The sequence below is a fragment of the Bufo gargarizans genome, chromosome 1, assembly GCF_014858855.1.
Source record: "Bufo gargarizans isolate SCDJY-AF-19 chromosome 1, ASM1485885v1, whole genome shotgun sequence".
NCBI classification, from domain to species: Eukaryota; Metazoa; Chordata; class Amphibia; order Anura; family Bufonidae; genus Bufo; species Bufo gargarizans.
The window spans coordinates 741,753,132-741,771,808 of record NC_058080.1 but is presented as its reverse complement, the minus strand read 5'-3'; the positions used below and the strand labels follow the sequence as shown (position 1 = coordinate 741,771,808).

At 45.1% G+C, this 18,677-nt stretch overlaps 1 protein-coding gene across 2 annotated transcripts in view; it reads right to left on the bottom strand.

Annotated features, from left to right (window-relative positions):
* Positions 1-652: 652 nt before the first annotated feature.
* The window catches only part of LOC122924962 (zinc finger protein OZF-like), a 36,242-nt gene continuing 18,217 nt past the window's right edge, over positions 653-18,677 (bottom strand). The window contains exons 1-2 of one of the 2 annotated variants that reach the window (XM_044276506.1): positions 10,024-10,084; positions 653-2,892 (exon numbers count right to left, since the gene is read on the bottom strand). In XM_044276506.1, the coding sequence (XP_044132441.1) occupies positions 1,205-2,892; positions 10,024-10,057 (1,722 nt within the window). In that variant the 5' untranslated portion in view covers positions 10,058-10,084 and the 3' untranslated portion in view covers positions 653-1,204. Of the gene's footprint in view, positions 2,893-10,023; positions 10,085-18,677 lie in introns of those variants that run through there. The other variant, XM_044276507.1, reaches the window with a different exon arrangement.

The window sequence follows — 18,677 nt, the reverse complement described above, 5'->3', positions numbered from 1 at the left end:
AGTTGAATGGGTCTGGATCCATCCTGGCCCAATGTTGCCCGTGCATTGGGGACCGCAATTGTATTCTATGAGAATTTGAAATTCTCAATGCACTTGATGCAGATTTTTTTTCTGCACGAATTTTTAACTGTGGTGCAGAATTTAAAATCCGCAGCATGTCAATTTATTTTATTTTTCCTGATTGGATTTACTTCATTCACTTAGTAAAATCCGCATGCGGATTGACCAAACAGATTTGCCTGCGAGCACCTGCGGATTTCAGTGCCTATTCTCCGCACATGAATCCTGACTGTGTTCATTTAGCCTGTCTAAAGCTGCTAACTCCAGCCTATTGCCACAATCTAAAGGATGGAATATAACAAATAAATACTTCCCAACATCTCCACCTCCTTCACAGAAAGAGGTCTCCAGGAAGGACAGAAAAAAAAATAGGAGGGTCTAAGTTAGGCAGTCTTATAGGATCTGCATTTAATTAATTGACATCTCCTGTCCTATGTTTCAGGAGAATTAGAAATCCCCATTTGTGCTGCTGCTGTAGGACAACAAGGAAATATTAGAAGTCTGACTCCCAGCACCACCGCGGCCTCCACGCAGCTTACAAAGCACAGTGCCGTATATTGTATAATGGCTGTGCTTGGTATTGCAGCTCAGCCCCATTCTCTTTAATAGGAGTGAGCTACAAATAAGCCATGTGACCCATGAACAGTACTTTACTGGCCTACGAAGAGGCCATGTTGCTCACCGGCCTATTAAAGAAGATTAAGGGGTTGTACAGGGGTTGTTATATCAGACTCCACAGAGTGGCCAGATATGCAATGCTGATTATAGTTACCTGGTCCTCGTCATTGGGCTCCCTCTCCTGCCCAGTCGACTCCACGGGACCCTGAGAACATGAACATAGCAGCCAATGAATGCCGGCAGCGGTGACATATCACCTGTGTGGCATGTCACAGGGTCACATGCCAAATGGGTAATACTTCGCTGCCATTCATTGGCTACAGCAGTTACATGCCCAGATATGAACACAGATTAGCCAGAACCCAGCAGCGGGGACCAGGTTAGTATGATCACTACCACGGGTCTGGCCACTATGTGGGGTCTGATATAACATGTTAAAGGTGGACAACCCCTTTAAAGACAATGAATTGCCTAGTATGTTAAATATATATGAAAATGGTCCTTGTGTGATATGTATAACAAGATTTTATTTATCTGAAAGGCGCTTCTTGCATTTTGAGCATGAAAACAGCTTCTCTCCTTTGTGACTTATCTGATATGTGAATTCATGTATAACAAGATTTGATTTTTGTGTAAAACATTTCCCACATTCTGAACATGAAAACGACTTTGCCCCAGTGTGTTTTTTCTCATGTTTAAGTAGATCTGATTTTTGTCTAAAACATTTCCCACATACTGAACATGAATATGCTTTCTCTCCCGTGTGAATTCTTTCATGTGTAACAAGATGTGATTTCTGTGTAAAACATTTCCCACATTCTAAACATGAAAACGGCTTTGCCCCGGTGTGTATTTTCTCATGTTTAAGTAGATCTGATTTTTGTGTAAAAGATTTCCCACATTCTGAACATGAATATGACTTCTCTCCTGTGTGACTTTTCTCATGTCTAACAAGATGTGATTTCCGTGTAAAACATTTTCCACATTCTGAACATGGAAACGGCTTCTCTCCTGTGTGACTTTTCTCATGTCTAACAAGAGCTGATTTTTGTGCAAAACATTTCCCACATTTTGGGCATGAATATGGCTTCTCTCCCGTGTGACTTCTCTCATGTTTAACAAGATGTGATTTCTCTGTAAAGCATTTCCCACATTCTGAACATGAAAAAGGCTTTTCTCCTGTGTGGTTTATTTCATGTTTGACTAGTTGTGAATTATATGTAAAACATTTCCCACATTCTGAACATGAATATGGCTTCTCTCCTGTGTGAATTCTCTTATGTGTAACAAGATTTGATTTCTCTGTAAAGCATTTCCCACATTCTGAACATGAATAAGGCTTTTCTCCTGTGTGGTTTCTTTCATGTTTGACTAGTTGTGAATTATATGTAAAACATTTCCCACATTCTGAACATGAATATGGCTTCTCTTCTGCGTGAATTCTCTCATGTTTAACAAGATATGATTTCTCTGTAAAGCATTTCCCACATTCTGAACATGAAAAAGGCTTTTCTCCTGTGTGGTTTCTTTCATGTTTGACTAGTTGTGAATTATATGCAAAACATTTCCCACATTCTGAACATGAATATGGCTTCTCTCCTGTGTGAATTCTCTCATGTGTAACAAGATTTGATTTCTCTGTAAAGCATTTCCCACATTCTGAACATGAATAAGGCTTTTCTCCTGTGTGGTTTCTTTCATGTTTGACTAGTTGTGAATTATATGTAAAACATTTCCCACATTCTGAACATGAATATGGCTTCTCCCTTGTGTGAATTCTCTCATGTTTAACAAGATGCGATTTCTGTGTAAAGCATTTCCAACATTTTGAACATAAATATGGCTTCTCTTCTGTGTGGCGTCTTTCATGTATAACAAGATGTGATTTCAGTTTAAAACATTTCCCACATTCTGAGCAGGAGTATGGCTTCTCTCCTGTGTGAATTCCTCTGTGTGTAGAAAGACCTGAGCTTTTTGTGGACTCTTTATCACAATGAATCCTTTCACCTCCTTTCTGAGCTGTACTTGTGGTTACAATCTGTGATTGATCAGAAGATGGTTCTTCATAATTAGGGGCATTATATGAAAGATTTGTACTGTGACGTCCTGGATAAACATTAGGGGTAATGGGGTTTTGTTCTGTAAAGTTCTCCATGATATCTTCATCTTCTAGAGATAACATGAAGTTTTCCTCAGAATTGTTACTGGGGATTTCTGTTAAAATAAGAATTGAAAATTTATTTTATTTTTACAAACTACAGAGTAGACAAACATAACATTACCATTAGGCTGAAGGTTGATCGAACAGGAAGAACTATAGGCCATTTACTTTGAATCCACTCCTGGCTTTGGCTAACAAAAATAAAAACTACACTTGTTATTTCAATCTTACAAAGCTTCTATAACTTCCTGACAAAGTCCAGGATTCTGTTTTACACCAGGTCATGACTTTTATTACATACAGTAAATTATGACATGCTAAAACTCAAAAATGTGAAATGCCCGACCATGTCTGGCACCCAGTCCTGCTCTCTGCCACAGTACTTTTTGCTCCCCAACACCAGAGGGTGGTTCATGCTACCTTCAGGCATGACACAACACTCGCTCAAAACCCTGACAGCAAACCCTGCCCCAGTGCAAAAGAGCTCTGCCTGTCCAGTAGACTGCCACCAGTTTCTCATAACATATATGCCCGGTCCATTAATGGGATTATATCGGGTTAGAATCCAACCCACAGGTAGCATATAACGTTATGCCGAAAGACGGATGTGGGGATTCGTGGATTGAGATACTGAACAACGCAAGATTCATTTATATATTTAATTGTCTTAAGGGTGCACCAGACACAACACTATATACACACACAACACTATATACACACAGGTATATACAATGTTCAGATGTGCAAATACAGATGGTGGTATAATCAGTTAGCAAATGAAAGTCAGTTACCAAATATGTAGGTGGTTCTTGAAAACTATAGTTACTTAGCTTTATTCTTGGATTGTTGTCACATGGAGGTAGTGACATGAGCAGGTTTTCCAAGGTTCCTCCAAACATGTTACACAACATGACCTCCTTCAGAGAAAAGACAATGGCCTGTGCCCTGCACGGGCACTTTAAACCTTATATCAGTCATGCCCCTTCCTCCACCGGGGAGGATTCCACTTCCCCTTACTGGTCCTGGTAGCCAAAACTCCACAAAACCCATTATGGCTCATAGCTCCACACCGGAAGGTCGTGGGGAGATGGTTCTGGTACCAACGGATCCGCTTGGATTCTGGGTACAATTTGAAACCAAACATGGCACCATTATTTGGCTCCTACTAGGATTTCTCCGTATCTCCCCTTCTCTGCATCCCACACACAAGAGAAGACCCAGGGTCGCAAAGACATGATTGGTGTATGTATGCAATGTACGGATAGTTTATAATTTCTTATGAACTGCCGGTTCCATGATGGCTACAGAATTTCTTTGTTGTTATTGACCTGCTGAGCTGCCAGTGTGGCAGAGTGGGGTGTGAAATGTGAACACGTGGCCCTGCTGTGACCTGTGGAGCCCGATTTCCTCTGCCCACTACTGGAGCAAATGGCAGCAATTAAATCATAACTCCACATATTTCTCACAACAAGGATCAATGATCACCATTCAACACAAACTGCATCTATTATTAAACAGCTATTAAACCTGATGACACTGGTGTACTCATTAGAATTCATGTCATAATGCCCATTTTTATTGTTAGTGCACCTCCTCCCCTGATATGCTCAGTACAGGCTGCAGTCTCCCTGGCTCTTTAGTGAGAGGGCACCCATCTTCTAGGGGCATGGGAAATCACAGCTTCTAATTCCATCTACTGCTTTATTGTTCTGCAGCTTGTACTGAGCTCGTGCAAGACAAATAAACGCAATAAATATTTCTACAAACCCATAGAATAAAATTACCATTTTCTTTTTACTGCAGAATAAACATGTGTGACTTTTCCTCAGCTGCAGAGGAGGAGGTACATTGAAAAGGTAAAGGAGCCTGTCAATTATATTATAGGTGGACACACAGGACTCATGAGAACGCAAATATTGTAGATGGACACAAATCACTGCAAAAAATGCACCAAAATGATACGCAACTGACAATACTAGCTAATTCCTCAAGCCGATGTTAAAAGCTGAGAACTTTGCCAATATCTTCCAGTCAGGAACATATCGGAGCCCCTCATGCACCACGTCACGGTGTCTCAGCAGGCACGGGGTCCTACCACTCAACTGCCCGTGGTGTGTGAACAGGGTCTGAACAGGGCTAGAAACCCACTCACAGCCAGACTCTCACAGGCCTCCATAGTGGTATCACCGATGCACTGTGAGGTAGGATAAAGCTGTGAGCTGCACCCACAACAGACCATGTGACACAGAAGCCGCACCCACAACAGACCATGTGACACAGAAGCCGCACCCACAACAGACCATGTGACACAGAAGCCGCACCCACAACAGACCATGTGACACAGAAGCTACCAGGTGCAAAAGAACGTTACCACCACAATGAAGTGTCACATTCCATACACATAAAGACAAAAGCCTAAACGGGTGAAAATGCTCCAAACCCAGACACTGTAGCGTGTCTATAACCGGGGGAGCAATTCCTCCGCATGCGGTCCGCAGATAACGGCAATCCCCTAGATGGACTCATAACATGGTTATTTTTATATCAGCCATTCTAGCAGTGTTTCAAAGTCAGTACACCGGCCTCATCAGATGTAAGAAACCAATATAATGTAATCTGTATTGTGAAATCTAATTTTGTTATGGAGCACTTTTTACTTTACATTATAAGACCCACAACTTTTATACATTTTTTCGATATAGCTGTAGGAGGGCTTATTTTATTTATTTTTTGTGCGAAGAGTTGTGTTTTCTTAATGGCACCATTTTGGGGTATATGTAATTTATTGTTTAGGTTTTATTCATTTTTTTTTAGGAAACTATGTGGTGATTTAAAATATGTTGTAATATTTATGATGTTTTAGTACTTTTACGCAAAAAATCTTATTTTATGCATCAAAAAGTAATTATTTTTTTTAATTTCAAAACTCCTAACTTTTTTCCTCGACATACCCGTATGAGGATTTATTTATCTGAGACTGCCTTCTCCTGATAGGACAGGAAAAAACAAAGGTTTAACCCCCCCCCCCCTTCCATGGTTCTTTCCTGTCCTGTCAAAGGCAGGCAGATCAGTGAGGTGCGGGGAGCTCCTCTGGGGTTCCTAGTTGAAGACATTTTACTCTGTCTAGGCCGAGGTCAGATACGACGGGCAGAGGCATTCCCTCCTCATGTTGCGGCCTGGTCCCCGTCTCTGCAGGGACTGTAGCCCTAATGAAATTCCCTCCAGTGGTGGCCCAGGGGGCTTAATGCAGAGAGGCAGCATGGGACCGAAGCAAGGCCTTGGTGATCACATCAGACTCAGGGGTCAGAACGTGTCCTTTCCAGTCTTCACAGCCTTAAAGCACATGATCTTTTGTAATGGCGCTGGGACTGTCACCTACAATCCAGCCATCCTCCCTTCTGGACGGGTAATTTTTGGAGCTTCAGCACGAGCGTCCCAGCCACACAAGGCTCAGTATCAGAGCCCTCTACAGCTCAGACTGTTGTGACTAGCCTGACATCAGTACAATTTGTGCCCACATGTGATAGGGATGATACTTCTCTCCACTGTAAAGCAAAAACCCAGAATTTCCCGCATTCCTTTGATTCCCTGAGACTTTCAGAAGTTCATGAAGGAGAACTGCTCTCTAATTCTCATCATGCCATACTGACCCAGGAGGAGATGGTTCGGACTAATGAACACTCAGCCTAGAAAACCCATCACACTCCCCTTATCTCCAGGGTTGTTGACCCAGGGTCCAGTCCGCCACCAAACACTTAGAAATTCTGCAGTTTTCAGCCTGGAGTTTGAGAAATCCATCCTGTTACAAAATGTCATATCTGAGAGTGGTGCAGAACATACTATGTAGTAGAAAGTCTACCACCTCCAAAATTTACCTTAAATATGGAAAAATAATTGCTTCATGGTGTGGACAACAAAAGAATGAGGATTCTCCAAATATCCCAAGATTTTTTTTTTATAGGTTGTCCATAGATCTGAGCCTCCGTAACCCATATAGGAGACCCCCAGAAGACATGTTCCTGGAGAGCTGTATAGTGGGCACTAGATTATAGACATCAGCCGGTCACCGCTCAGAGAGGGGGCATAAGGGGGGGAAAGGTTCCCTCCATAGACCCTTATAGGAGACCCCAGAAGACATGATCCCGGAGAGCTGTATAGTGGGCACTAGATTATAGACATCAGCCTGTCACCGCTCAGAGAGGGGGCATAAGGGGGGAAAGGTTCCCTCCATAGACCCTTATAGGAGACCCCCCAGAAGACATGTTCCTGGAGAGCTGTATAGTGGGCACTAGATTATAGACATCAGCCGGTCACCGCTCAGAGAGGGGGCATAAGGGGGGGAAAGGTTCCCTCATAGACCCTTATAGGAGACCCCCAGAAGACATATTCCCGGAGAGCTGTATAGTGGGCACTAGATTATAGACATCAGCCTGTCACCGCTCAGAGAGGGGGCATAAGGGGGGAAAGGTTCCCTCATAGACCCTTATAGGAGACCCCCAGAAGACATGTCCCCGGAGAGCTGTATAGTGGGCACTAGATTATAGACATCAGCCGGTCACCGCTCAGAGAGGGGGCATAAAGGGGGAAAGGTTCCCTCCATAGACCCTTATAGGAGACCCCCAGGAGACATGTTCCCGGAGAGCTGTATAGTGGGCACTAGATTATAGACCTCAGCCGGTCACTGCTCAGAGAGGGGGCATAAGGGGGGAAAGGTTCCCTCATAGACCCTTATAGGAGACCCCCAGAAGACATGTTCCCGGAGAGCTGTATAGTGGGCACTAGATTATAGACATCAGCCGGTCACCGCTCAGAGAGGGGGCATAAGGGGGAAAAGGTTCCCTCATAGACCCTTATAGGAGACCCCCAGAAGACATGTTCCCGGAGAGCTGTATAGTGGGCACTAGATTATAGACATCAGCCGGTCACCGCTCAGAGAGGGGGCATAAGGGGGAAAAGGTTCCCTCATAGACCCTTATAGGAGACCCCCAGAAGACATGTTCCCGGAGAGCTGTATAGTGGGCACTAGATTATAGACATCAGCTGGTCACCGCTCAGAGAGGGGGCATAAGGGGGGAAAGGTTCTCTCATAGACCCTTATAGGAGACCCCCAGAAGACATGTTCCCGGAGAGCTGTATAGTGGGCACTAGATTATAGACATCAGCCGGTCACCGCTCAGAGAGGGGGCATAAGGGGGGAAAGGTTCCCTCATAGACCCTTATAGGAGACCCCCAGAAGACATGTTCCCGGAGAGCTGTATAGTGGGCACTAGATTATAGACATCAGCCTGTCACCGCTCAGAGAGGGGGCATAAGGGGGGAAAGGTTCCCTCCATAGACCCTTATAGGAGACCCCCAGAAGACATGTTCCCGGAGAGCTGTATAGTGGGCACTAGATTATAGACATCAGCCGGTCACCGCTCAGAGAGGGGGCATAAGGGGGAAAAGGTTCCCTCATAGACCCTTATAGGAGACCCCCAGAAGACATGTTCCCGGAGAGCTGTATAGTGGGCACTAGATTATAGACATCAGCCGGTCACCGCTCAGAGAGGGGGCATAAGGGGGGAAAGGTTCCCTCATAGACCCTTATAGCAGACCCCCAGAAGACATGTTCCCGGAGAGCTGTATAGTGGGCACTAGATTATAGACATCTGACTGCTGATAGCACAGCCTAAGGTTGTTCTATAGGAATATCCTGAAGACAACATGTCCCCCTGTGACTTGTGTGCAGAGTTGTCAGGAGATCTCGTGTGTTGTCAGATGTCTCCTCAGTTCTTGCCCCCAGCCTCATATATGAAATATAGAAGTAAGATGAGGAGCTTTCTTCTCCGCTGTTATTATTGGGGGATTTCTTCACTAATTTATTTGATTTAACTGAAATCACCAAAATGTCAGGATTTATTGTAATATCTGCTGACGAGCCCAAAACGATGCTTAACCCTTTCCTGCACAGAGGTACATGTAGGTCACTGATGTCATGTAATTCCTGCACAATGCCGTACATGTAGTTCATCATGGTGGTGTAGACACAAAATCTGTGCCCACATAGTCCCCAGTGGGTGTGTGGATGTGACTGACCGTCATGTCCTGCAGGAACAGCCGGGATCAGAGAAGAATCTGATCAGAGATCGCCGTCATCTGGATGAGGGGAACACTCCATGATGTGATGGGGACATCTCCAATCAGAGAGCAGCGCTCTAGACCTGAAATGTGACGTCTAATTTCACTTCCAGCACAGAATGGATCACTACGTGACAGTCTTGTAGTCACACAATTCGTCTGGGCAGAGGTTGTCCTCTCTGCACCTCTTTCTGCCAAGTTCTCTCAGTTCCAGAATTCTGTCTAAGTTTGCAACAAGTGGCGATACCTTGGACGTTGATGAACAGGAGGCGTCGCACAATCATCCCACACAACTTCATCCAATTTCTAAGGCTGGATAAAAAAACTTTTAATCTGCCTTTTACACCACTCCCCGATGCCACTGACTGGAGCTAGGTGCTGGAAAATTTGATCAAGTACAGATCTTAACACCTGCTACTTCCTCTATTTTACAGAACCATATGGATTGTCTACCTTGGTCTTGTCATTTCAGTATTAAGGAATATATGTGCAGAGGTTTTCCTAATACCTATATCTGACAGAAGCTCCGACATCAGGCTCTATACAGTCACACAGGGGCGGACATTGCCCAGAAGCTCCATGTATAATCTACAATGTATACACTGCGGAAGACGGATTTCACAGGACGCCTCTGATAGAGCAGTGTAGTCAACTATACCGGCCCGATGGAGGCCAGAAGGACACGCTCCCATCATGTCACTGGAGCCCTATGGATATGACCGACATATAAAGCACACGTAGCCTCTAATGTAATGTGAGAAGAAACTGTGGAGCTCCTCCATTACATGTCACTGCACACACGTGTATACACTGCACATGACGGCTCTTACCTTGTGATATAAGAGGCTGGTGCTCCTCCATTACATGTCACTGCACACACATGTACACACTGCACATGACGGCTCTTACCCTGTGATATAAGAGGCTGGTGCTCCTCCATTACATGTCACTGCACACACGTGTATACACTGCACATGACGGCTCTTACCTTGTGATATAAGAGGTTGGTGCTCCTCCATTACATGTCACTGCACACACATGTACACACTGCACATGACGGCTCTTACCCTGTGATATAAGAGGCTGGTGCTCCTCCATCATGGCCTCCTTGTACAGATCCTTGTGTCCTTCTATATACTCCCACTCCTCCATGGAGAAATAGACAGTGACGTCCTGACACCTTATAGGAACCTGACAACACAATGACACCGTCATCACCCAGACCCCTCCAGTGCTGTTACTGGAGAATTTCCCAGCATTCCCAGCAGTGTCACCTCTCCAGTCAGCAGCTCCATTATCTTGTGGATGAGTTCTAGGATCTTCTGCTCATGTATCAGGGGGTGAGGGGGAGGCTTTGTGATGGGGTGAGGGGTCCTGCTCCACCCTCCTGACTCCTGGAGATGGATGATGGGAGTCACACAGTCCCCCGACGTCTTCTTCACTATTGTGTACTCCTGTGGATGGAGAGAGACACTTAGGGAATAAACCCTTCAGGGGCCATGTGCTCTCCTCCGGCCCTCTCCTCCTGGGTACAACGTGCCTACTTACCTCCTCATGGCTCCTACAACATGACTATTGGCCACTGGTCACATGACACATCACTCACCATACTGGGGGATTATCTTCAGGTTCTCCATCACTTGGAAGGTCTGGAGGCCGTTCTCCAGGACCCTGGACTCTTCCTATCACTTCCTATGATGGATTCTCCTCCCCGATGTCTGACTTGTTACAGAATACAATAAAGAGGAGAGAAATCTAGAAAAATTTACCTCTCCGCTCAGCAGGGAGATGATCTCCAAGGTGAGGTCTAATATTCTTCTGCTGATCTCCTTCCTGTCCATCCTTGGTGGTCATTCAGGAGGAGAGGAGAGACCTGGGGGAGCTGGAGGCTTCTAGTACTGCAGGCGCCTTTATGAGAAGAGGAGAGGAAATCATCCAGGGGACAAGACCAGATGTCACCTCCAGAACCGCACTTCCTGAGCCTGGAGGGGCCCCGCTTCTCAGAGCCCCCACCACATGGATTCCAGGGGCCCCAACATGGAGATCTCTGGTGGCTCCACAGGAGATAAATGTCTGATAGATGCAGGTCCCACCTCTGGGCTGTGCTCAGCTGTGTCCAGAACTCCTAGAGAAGAGACTGGAGAGAGCTGAGCTCAGGCCGGGCCCCGCTCCTTTCATTCTCCTGCTGGAGGCAGGGGCCCCTCACCAAGACAGTCAGGGGCCAGCGAATGATGACAACCACCACTCTCCCCACTCCTCCCCCATCATACTAAGCTGAGGAGCAGAGAAGGATTCCTGTGTGTAATGGAGGAGAATCTCCAGAGGTGACATGTCTGAGCTCTCCACCACACTGTCTCCTCACAGCTCATCTTACCTGCAGGCTGGAGGAATGGCTGATACCAGAGAGAACAAGAGCCCTGACTACCGACCAGGACCTGCCCAGTATCTGCTGCACTGCCAGAGCTGAAGGAACTGGGGTGACGTCACCGTCATGTGATCTGTGCAGGGGGCGGGGCTCAGCAGTGGAGAAGAATAGAGGTGGTGAAGGACCTGTGATGATGTCACTGTCATGTGATCAGTGTATGATGGGGCAGGGCTCAGCAATGGAGAGTATGATGTCTGGTGGTGATCAGTGCAGTGAGAGGGGTTTTGAATGGAGGAGAAGAAGCTGGAAAACTTACGAATTCATAATTCACTCATTCTTCTTTTTTTACAGAGCCAAAGAAATCCTGGCAGTTATAGTTATTTTTAAAACTCTACAATAACATCCTGGACATGCTGAGAGTTGTAGCTATTTCTGATATTGTATGATAACCTAGACATGATGGGAGTTGTAGTTCTCTAATATTCTATATTACTCGCTCAGAGATTATGTGAGTTGTAGTTTTCTATTTTAAAATAGTATAATAACAGCCTGCACATGCTGGGAGCTGTAGTTCTCTCCTCTGATATCATTGAATAACGGCCTGGACATGCTAAAAGTTGTAGATTTCTCCTATAATACCCTATAATAACAGCTTGGGCATGCAGGGCATTATAGTTCTCTCCTCTTGTATCCTATAATAACAGGCTTGGCATGCTGGGACCTGTGGTGGATTCAGTAGTCCATAGGTCCAGCATCTTGGGGACAACTTGTGCCTCTAGTAGAGAACAGCTCCTTGTCTGTGTTATCAGTGTAACATCATCTATTATAGCTTTGATACCAGAGAAGGAATAAAAGTGTCAGAGGCCCCATCATCAGGAGAAAAGACCCCAATGTGGAGGAGAGAAAACATGTCAGAATAAGGACACCGGAACTGTGTGGGAAACATGGAAGAGAGGAGGCACAAGACATGTCAGAATAAGAACAGCAGAAGTGTGGGAAACATGGAAGAGAGGAGGCACAAGACATGTCAGAATAAGGACAGCAGAAGTGTGGGAAACATGGAAGAGAGGAGACACAAGACATGTCAGAATAAGGACAGCAGAAGTGTGGGGAACATGGAAGAGAGGAGGCACAAGACATGTCAGAATAAGGACAGCAGAAGTGTGGGGAACATGGAAGAGAGGAGACACAAGACATGTCAGAATAAGGACACCAGAAGTGTGGGGAACATGGAAGAGAGGAGGCACAAGACATGTCAGAATAAGGACAGCAGAAGTGTGGGGAACATGGAAGAGAGGAGACACAAGACATGTCAGAATAAGGACAGCAGAAGTGTGGGAAACATGGAAGAGAGGAGACACAAGACATGTCAGAATAAGGACAGCAGAAGTGTGGAAAACATGGAAGAGAGGAGACACAAGACACAAGGACATCATCAGGAGAAAAGACCCCAATGTGGAGGAGAGAAAACATGTCAGAATAAGGACACCAGAAGTGTGGGAAACATGGAAGAGAGGAGGCACAAGACATGTCAGAATAAGGACAGCAGAAGTGTGGGAAACATGGAAGAGAGGAGACACAAGACATGTCAGAATGTCACGCCCTGTCCTGTGAGAGGCCTGAGAAGATCTGACAGACTTGCTACACTTGAGTCTATCTGACAGATTGTTCTGTTTCTATTTGTTGTGGTTTTGGGCAGGATCCCACCTTTCCACCGGTTCTGCTCATTAGCTATTTAGTGATGCTATTTATACCCGCCTCTCTCTATAGCCCTTGTGGTTTATATTTGCTTCTGGAGTTCTCAGCTGGTGTTTGGTGGATCTCCTGCTCCCCGTCCGTCTTACGCTAAGTCCTGCTCCTTCCCTTTTGTTGTGTGTTCTGGCTAGGCCTCAGAAAAACGCTGGTTCCTGCACCTAGCACTAGGAACCCATCTATTTTCAGGTGGTGACCTTTCCCTGTTCCCTAGCTTTAGGGCCTAGCCTGGTGATTTGTTGCTTTTGTTGTATTTGGTTTGCATCCCTTCCCTCACCTACCGTGACATTATAAACTGCCCATACCGTCATTTTTTTACCTAGCTCTGTGCAAAATGGAAGCTGTTGATGCACTGGTGGATCGCATGCAGGAATTATCTTGGGAGGTAGCTGACCTTTGTAATTCTGTTATACTGTGTTCCTGGCATCCATCTGGCTCCACTGGTGGGAGCCAGCCTAGCCTTGAACCTAAGGTCGCTCTCCCAGATAGGTTTTCTAGGGGAAGTGATAACTTTGTTCGGTTCAGGGAATATTATAGATTGTGTTTTCGTCTACGTCTGATCTCTTCTGGAGACGAAAATCAAAGAGTGGGGATTATCATTTCTCTGCTAAAGGGTGATGCTCAGTCCTGGGCCTTTTATCTGCCGATCGGTTCTCAGTCCCTCTGATCGGTGGATGAATTTTTCAGAGCCCTTGGTTTCATTTATGATGATCCAGACCAGGTGTCTCTGGCTGAATCTAAGCTGCGTAGCTTGAGTTAGGGAGAACATTCTGCTGAGTCATATTGTGCTGAATTTAGAAGATGGGCGACTGACTTGGAGTGGCATGACCCAGCTATCCATAGTCATTTCTGTCAGGGGCTGTCTGAGAGACTAAAAGATGCCCCTGCATTTCATGAAAACCCCGAGTCTTTGGAGACTGCCATGTCCCTAGCCATACAGATTGATAGACGCCTGAGGGAGAGGTGCAAGGTTCCCCTCAACCAGGATGAACTATCATGTGGGAAAACTGTTCCTCCTGTCCCTCGGGGCACAGTGACACTTGAACCAGTGCCTGAGGATAAACCTATGCAGTTAGGTCAGGTCTCTTCTTGCCCTGGTAATAGGAACTCTAGAGATCAGAGAAGATTCTGTTTCTTCTGTGGTAAAGAAGGACATTTCATTAACGTGTGTCCTTTTAGGAAGCTTCAAAGTAGAACAAAAAAAAAGGGGAAGTTCTTTCCAATAAAACGAGTTCCATCACCCTTGGTAGTGTGAATGGGGAGTCAGAAAAGGTATATTTGTATTCTACCTGCAGTACACGATTTCTCCTGCCTGCCATGACTCTGAAAATATTGAGTTAGATGTATTTGTGGACAGTGATGCAGGGGTTAACCTTGTTGATTATCAATTCGTTCAGAGTCATGGTTTTATAACAAGCGCATTAAGCAAAGGGATATCAGTATTTGCTATTGATTCCGCGCCTCTCTCGCAAAAGTATTTAACTCATATTGTGCAGGATATTCATTAGATGGTGGGTGATTCCCATGTTGAGTCAATTTCTTGTTTTGTACTGAAGGGTTTGCCTGCTCCTCTGGTACTGGGTTTACCATGGTTGATGAAACATAATCCTACCATTGATTGGCAAACTAGACAAATCAGTAATTGGAGTGATTTTTGTATGGAGAACTGTCTCGGCGCATCTATTTCTGTGGTTTCCACTAAGGGGTTAACTTTGTTTCTTTCAGATTTTGCTGACGAGGGTGGAGATCAGTAGTTGCCCCCTCACCGAGAGTATGATTGTCCGATTAATTTTATTCCCGGAGCTAAATTGCCCAAATCTCGGCTATTTAATCTTTCCCAATCCGAAAGAGTAGCTATGCAGGAGTATATTGCCGAGAATTTGACAAAAGGGCATATTAGGCCATCTAAGTCACCTATCGCATCTGGCTTCTTTTTTGTTAAAAAAAAAAAGACAGGACCCTTAGACCATGTCTAGATTTCCGGGAACTGAATCTCATTACTGTCCGTGATCCTTATCCTCTTCCCTTGATCCTGGATTTATTTGATCAGATTGTCGGAGCCAAGGTGTTTTCTAAGTTGGATTTGAGAGGGGCTTATAATCTGATAAGAATCAAGGAAGGGGATGAATGGAAGACGGCCTTCAATACCCCTGAGGGCAACTTCGAGAGCCTGGTCATGTCCGTTGGTTTGACTAATGCCCCGGCAGTCTTCTAGCACTTTATGAATGACATTTCTCATAATTTGGTAGGGAGGTTTGTTGTTATATACCTCGATGACATACTAATTTACTCACCCGATATGGAGACTCATCAGGATCATTTAAGACAAGTATTATCGATCCTTCGGGAGAATAAATTGTATGCTAAGTTGGAGAAATGTGTGTTTGCTGTCCAGGATCTGCAGTTTCTGGGTTACTTACTTTCTGCCTCAGGTTTTCGCATGGATCCTGAAAAGGTCCGTGCAGTACTGGAATGGGATCGGCCGGAGAATCAGAAAGCTCTGATGCAGTTTTTGGGTTTTACTAATTACTATAGAAAATGTATCCTGAATTATTCCACTATTGTTAAGCCTTTGACTGATATGATTAGGAAGGGTGTGGACTTCTCATTCTGGTCGGAAGAAGCATTACAGGATTTTTCTGCTATAAAAGAATGTTTTGCCTCCGCTCCCATTCTGATGCAACCCGGGGTGTCTCAAGTTCTCTCAACCCTTCATTGTGGAGGTTGACACGTCAAAAGTGGGAGTCGGAGCAGTTTTGTCGCAGGGTCCCTCTCCTAGCAAATGGCGCCCTGTAGCTGGCCAGCTAAGATCTGTCCTAGGTTGCTAGTATAGCCTTATATGTGTATACAGCTAAACATGCCAATAACCTTAATACAGTTCCTATTGTTTAATGTTCTGTTGTTGCTGGGCAGAAGTCTAGACCAATCACAGACAGCCTGTCTGGGAATTCCCCCAGCTCCTGCTGCTAGAATTATTATTCACCAGAGACAGGAGCTGAAGAAACATTCACTCCACTAGGAGCTGAGCTTTATGGAAACAAGAGGCTAATATAGGTATTTATTAGGTTATATAATGTTCATGTTGTTAATATTGTGATTAGAACTGTATACTGAACCAGTTATATATGTGTTTACTTACAGTTCCACCATATTGCAAGCATACTGAGCCATACAATTGCATACAAATTCAATTGCAAGCATTCAGATTCCATATTTCAATCCAAATTGCATACAACCGTAGCAGATCATACTCAACCAATCTGCAAATAGTCACTGCTAACTGCATACAGCAAGTGAACAGTTAGTTAGACCTCAGATATACCTCTCAGAGAGATCGTAAAGTGATTAAATAACTTAAAGTGAGAGTACAGATACTCAAGAGAGAAATATATCCACCATTTTATGTTGAATGACAAGATTGAACAGTTGAACCACCATCTTATGCATACCGCCATTTTGTGATATCTTTTCAACACATGTTATGTACATGGACTATCTGCTGCTAAAGAAAAGTAGAAGTTAATAAAGAAGTTATTTGAAGCATTTGGTGTGCTCTTTAAACCTGTTTCCATAGAACGGCGCTAGAGGAATTGCAGAGTAATAGACAGTCTGGTTGGACTAAAAGTCAGAGATATCAAAATTCTTCTAATGCCACAGCGCAAAAGGCACTTCAATGCAATTATAAATATTACATTATATTTAGACAACTGTGTTCCAGGCAGCAAATAGTTAAAAAAAATGCAGACTGCCTCCCCTTCTGTTAGTCCAGAGACTGGACTGTCCAGCTGTCATTTATTGCAGCTCAGAGAGGAGAGCGGGGCCCGCAGCAAATATGACAGGTCAATAGAGGGTGATATTCTGAACTCACCAGAAACACTATAAACCTCAGGAGCAGGCTAGAAGGGGCCATTACATTCCCAGTGCAGGGCCTCCAGTGAGAAAGAGAGTAAGGGGCGGGGCCAAGGACCTGACTGCTGTGGAGCCGTGGCTATGGATGCAGCACCCAGCTCCTCACTACAGCATAAGGACCCTGCGGGCTACAGTCAGCGGGAGACCAGGAACCAGTGCTCCATGCTGTGCTGTCTGTGCTCTTCTCAGGTGTGGCCACCAGTCCTTTTCCACATGTGTCTGGGCTGCTCAGCAGGGGGCCCCATTTAGGGATGGGGGCCCTGGGCAATTGCCCCGCCATGCCTGCCCTGGGCATGTTTCAGTCCTGCACTGGCGGTGGAACCGCTAGAGTTATGAAGAGACGTAGGCCTGTTGGCCCTTCCTCGCCTAATTTAGGCTTAATTCTGTTTCAAAAATGACCCCTGGAATGTTTTCCATGAATCACTGATTCCTCTATCTAAACCTCATGATCCAGTTGTTATCCAAGGTGAACTGGAGTACGAGGTAGAGAAAATGTTTGACTCCCGGAGAGTTCACGGCTCTCTGCAATACTTTATCCATTGCAAGGGATTTGGTGCTGAGGAGAGAACATGGGTTGCGGCTCAGGAGGTTCATGCTCCTCGTCTGATTATGAAGTTTCATCTTGAGTTCCCATTGAAACCTACTTCCTATGTTGAGGGTCCAGTGGTGATGTAAGAGGGGGGCGGAATATAACAAACTTATCTGTCTGGGCTCCAGCGGTGCTATCCTCAGCCCCGGCACGGCCGCGCTGGGAAAGACTTGCTGCTGAGCCACTCCCCCTTAACAACAGGATGCAGCGCTCTGCTTCCCCGCAGCAGGCGCGTACTAGGAGAGCGTAGCAGTGGGCTCAGCTGCTTTATTAATGTGTGCTAGAGTTTCTGACTAATGGAGCGCCGAATCATGGACCTATCAGGTTCTGATCCAGGGACTCGGCGCTCTATTTCAATCCTTTCCTGGCCATACACCAGTGCCGGTGATAGTCTCTGACTCACTAGCTGTGTTCCTAGTTCTTGTTGCTATGCTTTTTTGGATTGCTTGTGTGTGTAAAAGAAATTAAAGGGTATATCCAACCTTTATAATGACACCTTAATGCCTGGGCCCATGGTATACAATATACTTGCCTGATGGCTGCCACCCGCGTAGCTCTGGATCCCTGCACAGCTGCCACTGCATTTCATTTTGGGAGCAGTCAATAGCAGGCCATGACAATGACCAACCTCCCTAGCGTCACTCACAATGCTTGGGAGATGCAGCAGCCGTCGTGCAGGGATCCAGAGCGACATGGATGACGGGGAGCTGATAAGTATATAATGGGGCCCGAGCATTGGAGGGGGGGGTCATTATAGGGGTTGGATAACCCCTTTAAGTGGTTAATGAACATAAATTGTGCTAATTGTACTTAATTGTGATAATTGTTCTCTTGGGATAATATAACATCAACGAAGAGCATGAATTTTTAAGTTGAATTAAGAAATATGGTCTGTTTCCTTTGGTTCTGATTTGTGACATTTATAAGGAATGTAGACACGTTCTGAAATATAGAAACAGACTTTTTCAGTATTTTGAATCATGTCTATGTGTACATGTACTGTTCCATTATACCTTTATGCTGCTGATTCTTTGCTTTAATAAATGCTTGCGATTGGACATATTAAAATTGAAGGCTAAAGAAGGGGTGGTTAGACCCCCAATGTA